Here is a 6237-nt window from a genome sequence, read left to right on the forward strand (position 1 = left end):
CCTTGTCCCATAGGACATGAACTTCGGAAACTTTCATGTACCTAGGTCTTGATTTTGCATTTATATCTGTACAAGATACACAGGCATCCACAAAGATCCTCGGTACTTCAGAGGGGTTCCAAAGTGCTAGCACGTGCATGCAGTACTGGAACCTGGCATTTAAAGGACTATATCAAGGTTTAATAAAAGTTAAATAGTAGTGGAAGTACGAATGATTTATGCTTTTTCTTGGCTGATGAGTGGTTCGTGATTAGTAGCATGCTTCTTTTAAACAGACTGTGGAAGCAGTATACCGCCTGTTAAAATGAATGTGTCACTCTTAAATTTGTAATCAATTATCCTTTTACTTTTTATAGTTGTCTTCTCTGAAGAAGAGAGAGAGCAGCTGAGAAAATTCAAAAATAAATCTCATCTTCTGGATAAAAGAGCCCGTCATCATGTATATCTCAGTTTAATTGATATCCTTCTGGCATATTGCTATGAAATCTGTGTCAATGAAGGAGACAAGAATGTAAGTAACTTTAAAAAAAAAAAAAAAAAAAATTCAAGAACCCAGTGCCAGACTCCGTACTGTCATTTGGGAAACTTACCGTTTAAAGTGAACTTACTGTTACCTCCAAACATTGAAAATGTGATGAGTAAATTACAATAAAAGACTTTATATCTCTAGATTAAACTGTTGGGATGCATTTAGGGATTATTATGTTTTCTAAATGCTTCTAGGCTCTTCGTGTAGAGCAGCATTTTAGCTGTAGGAGAGAAGTGGAAGGAGATGCAGGAGATTCCAAACAATTCCTTTTGTTTGTGATTTGTTTTGTGATGTGGTGTATCTTGATTTACCTAAATATAGATTTCATGAAGTTGCTGGTTTTGAATTGATGGTTCTTCTTTTTTCTGGACAGTTCTGTAATAGATATGTTTATAATAAATTWAAAAAAAAGCACTCAAAATCATCAAGTCTGCAGGACTGAGACGGAGTTTAGTGTTTTATAAAGGCTGCCATTGTATGCTTTTAATAAAACTGATTTTTTTTAAGTTTTCAAAGCTTGTCTGCTGAATATGGAAAATGTTTCCTGAAGCATTGAAGCATTCTGGAAACTACGGTGAAGCATTTAAAAAATTAAGATTGATGCTTTTTTTTCCCCCTCAAAAGAAGTCACAATTCAGAGTTTGCTTTTTCACAGTGCCTCAGGAGCTGGAGGGAAGTGGGAAGGTAGTTTTAAGCCAGGTTTTCTTTTTCAGTATTCTGGTGTTTACCTATCTCCTCCATAAGACAGCATCCGGCTTTATTTTGTGTTGTGTATCCTAGGCTTTTTAGAGGATATAAAGAATTAAGAAAATAGTGGAAGTTTAGTATGGAGCCTAGCTAACAAGGAAAAGTCCTGTGTCCTGTGGAAAGCTTGTCTTTTAAAAATGGAGCTGCTTCCCAGATACAGCTTTGTTCCTAGCATGATGTTAACTATGGATGTTTTCTCCATGGTTTTAATGAAAGTATTGGAACAGATAATCAAAAGCATTCTTTCCTTATCAGACTGAGTTGTGAGACATGGATTTTAGAATTGCAGGCAGAAACGTGCAGACCTGTCTATTCAACAGAACAATCATAGGACTGTTGTTGTATTGCTTCATATTGTTGATGTGCTGCACAAAATCGCAAATATGTGAGGATCCTTATGTACAAAAATGTTATTGATCCTTGCAATAGCCTTATAGTATATGTGGAAAATGCATTGCTTTCTTTAATAGGAAAACCAAGACTTTCAAGCCACACAAATCTTTATTAGAGCCAGGATTATAGATCAAGGCTTCCTGGCTTTTAGCCCTAATCATCCTGCTAGACCGCACTACCTCACAAATCCTATGAATCTGTCACATTTTAAGAATAATGATGTCTTACATGCACTGCTGGCTTTAGGATCCTCTCTGAAAGCCAAAAGTCTTGAGCTGTTTTCACAAGACAAGGTATTTTAGCTTGAACTGTTGATTCACTAGGCAGATCCAAGTTTCTCTTGCTTGGTGAAAAGTGTATTGAGGAACAGAATTTTTCTAATGCAGTTTTTCCTGTGATCGCTGTTCTATTTTAAAGGCTTTGTGCTTAGGTTAGATATCCCCTGTATGGAAACACATTTCAGTTTTTTAACATAYGGCATTACAATATCATTTTTAATGCTGTCCTGTGGCTGTTTCAATGCACRTAATATAATTAGTGTTTCATATTCACATAGGTTCTTAAATTACTGCCAGAATGTTATCTTAAATAGTTTGCCAGCAGTCTTGAACATTGAATTAGATAATACTTGTGTTGTGTTTTCATGTCTTAAAATCAGGTCGAATCATCTTGGAACGTCAGGAAACTGAGTGCAACGCTGTGCTGGCTGGAAGTAAGTTAAAACTTAAGTACTGCATTATATATTTGCTTTATTATTTATTCTTGGAATTGCATGTTGCTTTTGTTGAAAGGTTGCCCTTTCAATTTTGAAGGTGAATTAAGTGTTTGTCATATATTTAATAAATATTACAAGAAACTGATCAGGACCTTTTGGGTTCCCAGCTCCTAGTGGCCSCAAGAGGCTAGAGTATGACCTCTGGTACATCTTTCTTGGTGCTGGGCCTTGTTGTGGCCCATTGCTGAAAAGCTAAGGACAGGCACTACCTAAAAGCTGCTTATCTACAACCTGGATTTCATTTGTGAGTTCTGTCCTTTATGTAGGAGGTAACTGTGTTTACACCGCACGTACCTCTGAAGTATGCATATGCATCTACATACCTAGGGTAAAAAAAAAAAAAAAAAAAAAAAAAAAAAAAAAAAAAAAACCTGATATAGCCCTCTACCTCTGATCAGGAGCCATAAATATCATCCCATTTAACTGGCTAAAGCAGTATTGGATGTTAAAATAGTTGTTGAACAGCAAAATATTTTAAAAATTGGCAAGGGACTTTATCTGGCAGCTGGCTTTAGAAATAATTGTTTTTTCTGTTCTGTTGAGGTTCTCATACCTTCAAACATCAAATACAGTATATGTTGAACACATGCTATTCTAAAGCTGTTCTGCAGTTCCATCTTCGTGTTTTCTTGATCAGTGTGGCTGGGTGTAGGTTTTTGACTTTTCTGGGGGTTAGTTGATCAGACTGCAACTTCTATCAAAGGAAGAAATTTTGGTGTGAGAAGGGTGGAAGAAAGAACAAACACAATAAGGGTTTTTCACGTAAAAACCCCAGTATCTCACGCATCCTATTGATGAAAAATCCCTTGAGTCAGCTGATAAGTTGAAAACAAACTTTAAATGTATGAATGAAAAACATCTTTTCTTCTGTAAGAAGCTCTCATCTTGAAGAGATGAAAGCAGAGATACTGAATGTCGGCTTTGTTAACAGAATATGATTTGCAAAGGTAGTAATCCATAAAGGGCATAACAAGCAAAGTTGTAATTTCTTAGTGTTAGGTATTGCTCAGTGGGACCTAGTGGGTTTGGTGTCCTTTAAGTGCTACTTAAGATGCATGTTTTAATAATGACTTTTGAAGATGGCAGGATTCAGTAAAGAAGTTTATTGCCCACTTCTGGGGGTATTTGCTGCTAAGCTTTTCTCCAGACTTCCTAGATCACCATTCTGCACTTCTGGCTTGCTTTTTTTCCTAGGCTGCAAATCAGGTGGCTTCTGGCTTCTTCTCCAGCTGCTCCAGAGCTGGGAAGCCTAGAAGTAACTGCAAACCCTGGTGATAAGAGAAGAAAAGTTTTGGGGGGTTTTTTTGGTTTTTTTTTTTTTTTTTTTGACCTGAATGACTGCTTTATTTCCCATATCATGGAAATGCTGAATTCCATAACCTTTTAGGAGAAGTACCCCTGTTCTGTAATTGTAAAATTGCTGTGTCATTAGGGCTCTAATGACTGTGTGACCTGTCACAGCTCTAAATGCTTTTGTTTCAGGTTTCTTGCAGAGTCAGTGGACACGCATGTTGCTTTACCCCTCATTTCTTCGCAGRGTTATTATTGCATCCATATTTGTTCAGTTGCGGCTAGCCCTRTGAAACCAACATAGAATAAAGTGAAGAAACTGAATTCCTTTTTTCTCTGTGCACTTTCAAATTGTTTACACAGGCCTGTGTGCTTCTTAGTAATGAAGTTGTTACACACCTGGAATTGGAATGGACTTAACCTGACCTGTGGATTGTTATTTCTTAGGATGGCAACAAGCTAGAAAGGATTCTTTCTCTCTCTCTCATTCCTTAAATTATTGACTCATGTTGCAGTTTGCAGGATCAAATATTAAATTTCTAACAGGATTTTTGGGTCCAACCTTGCAAACTTTTCTAGTGGTGGCAAAGGTTGTATTTAGTAATAAGAATTTGTTCTGTTGAAAACTGGTTTTATAAATTAGTTATTTTTTTACTTGTTTCTGGTTGAATGTTCTGCAGTAGCAAGTCATGAAGGAGTGCAGTTAAAATGCAGTGATTGCTTTCACTCTTGAATTTTTCAGATCCATATCCTAACATAGTGAAGGAGTTTTCTGTGTGTGCTTATCCTATAATGTAGCAGCTCTTGGCACAGCTTCTGCCAACAGTATACTTCACACCCAGAAAATTCAGTCTCCTGGCACCAAGCTGTTAATAACTATATCTGTTATATAAACCATGTAGAGGCGGGTGTTTTCATCAATCTGTAAACAAAACTGCCTCAGCTGTGGTTTGTTTGAACTGACTGCCATTTTGCTGTGCATGACATGTACACACCTTAAACTCTAAATATTAAATAACAAAATCTAAATGATTAAAACACTTATCAATAATCCATTAAAATGAAAAATGGGTTGAGGTAGTCATTTAATGTGAAAAAGTATTGGTTTTCAGGAAAGCGTTTTTATTAATTTTAATAAATTGAGATTTCAAGATGTATTCAAATAAAAACACCTATTTCATAAATGGAGTAGTTTGTCTTTTGAAAAGTGAATGCTGGAAAGGAAATCACTCTCTTAAGAGAGTCTTTAACTCACTGGTGCCTCTGGCCGGAGTAAATTAGARGTCTTCCTCACTCGTAAAGGAGGACAATGAATTGCTTTCCCTAGGGAGATATATTTATCCCTGTCTCAAATATCTGCCATGTCCATGAAAGGCAGTCATGTATCATTTTTAAAGATCTTATATGTACATATGCATTCTGTTAATATCATATGTTTTTAATTTTTATTTTTTCTTAAAAGGCTTTTTATAGCTTCCCTTTAATATATATATAATAATATGGGGCAGATGTAATTCATTGCTCTGTTCTAAAGAATGGCGGAGTCCTGAGTTAGATGTTTTGTTCTTATGTTCATTAAATTCTTTTTTTAATTAAAAACCACTAAAATATATTGGACTTTGGTTATCCTGCCATGCAAACTAAATGTGCAGTGTCTTGTTTCTGTTTAAGATTAGCATGTTGATTTTCATATCTATTGAAATACGGGTTTTAGATATAATATATTAAAAGGGCTTTTCAATCTATGCTGTTATGACTTTTCCTAAATAAATAATTTATTTGTATCAAAAAGCACGCACTAATTCAGATTTTTCTATTGACACATACAGAGTTTCACTAGTATTCATGATGTMCTGGTATGTTTTGGAAGAAGAGTTCTATGCTATCCCCTGCACAGACATTTCAGATTAGTGACACGTGCCATCGATGATGCAGTCATGATACTGCAACTAGGTAAGTTTTTTAGGGATTGAAAATGATACCTGCAGAGTCGCATTGTAATTCAGAGGGTCTATGCCAAAGAAATTATGAACATCTCATCTTTAGAAAAAGCTTTGATCTGATCTTGTATCTTAATAAGTGGAGATAATCCACCCGTGATTTATAAAGCTCTTAGGGAAAAGGTCTTCAGAGTTTTTAGTTTAATATATGTGTTTGCATGTTGTTGGTTTCTAATGTATTCTTGTTTATACTGTATTTGTCTGTCTATAAGGAGATTTTCTGTTGGAAAAGAACATTTTAATGATGCTTTTGTTATGGTAGGTTAGATACTATAATTGTATTAGGCCCCTTTAAAAGTAAATAAATTTAATTTTTGTTTCCAATACATTTAAGTTGTATTTCAAAGCAGGGTGACTTATGTTTAGAGGTATAGTAGGGGTTCTGTGGTTTCTGTAGTTCTTTGCATGCTCCTTAATTATGTGACTGAAGCCCATTATCAGAAATGCTTCCAATCTCTTTTAACTTTCATGGTTTGTCTCCGTTTAAGGGTGTGTGTATGTGT

General features: G+C 35.5%; 1 protein-coding gene across 28 annotated transcripts in view; it reads left to right on the top strand.

Moving 5' to 3' along the window:
* The window catches only part of SHQ1 (SHQ1, H/ACA ribonucleoprotein assembly factor), a 67390-nt gene that overhangs the window by 22280 nt on the left and 38873 nt on the right, over positions 1-6237 (top strand). For all 28 annotated transcript variants that reach the window (XR_003255035.1, XR_003255037.1, XR_003255031.1 and 25 more), the window contains 3 exons: positions 357-511; positions 2328-2381; positions 5564-5687. Coding sequence is in view for 13 of the 28 variants with exons in the window: in XM_026074981.1 (XP_025930766.1) it covers positions 357-511; positions 2328-2381; positions 5564-5687 (333 nt within the window). In the remaining 15 variants the exon portion in view is untranslated. The remainder of the gene's footprint in view (positions 1-356; positions 512-2327; positions 2382-5563; positions 5688-6237) is intronic.

This window comes from Apteryx rowi, unplaced genomic scaffold, assembly GCF_003343035.1.
Source record: "Apteryx rowi isolate R43461 unplaced genomic scaffold, aptRow1 scaffold_4, whole genome shotgun sequence".
Classification (NCBI taxonomy): Eukaryota; Metazoa; Chordata; class Aves; order Apterygiformes; family Apterygidae; genus Apteryx; species Apteryx rowi.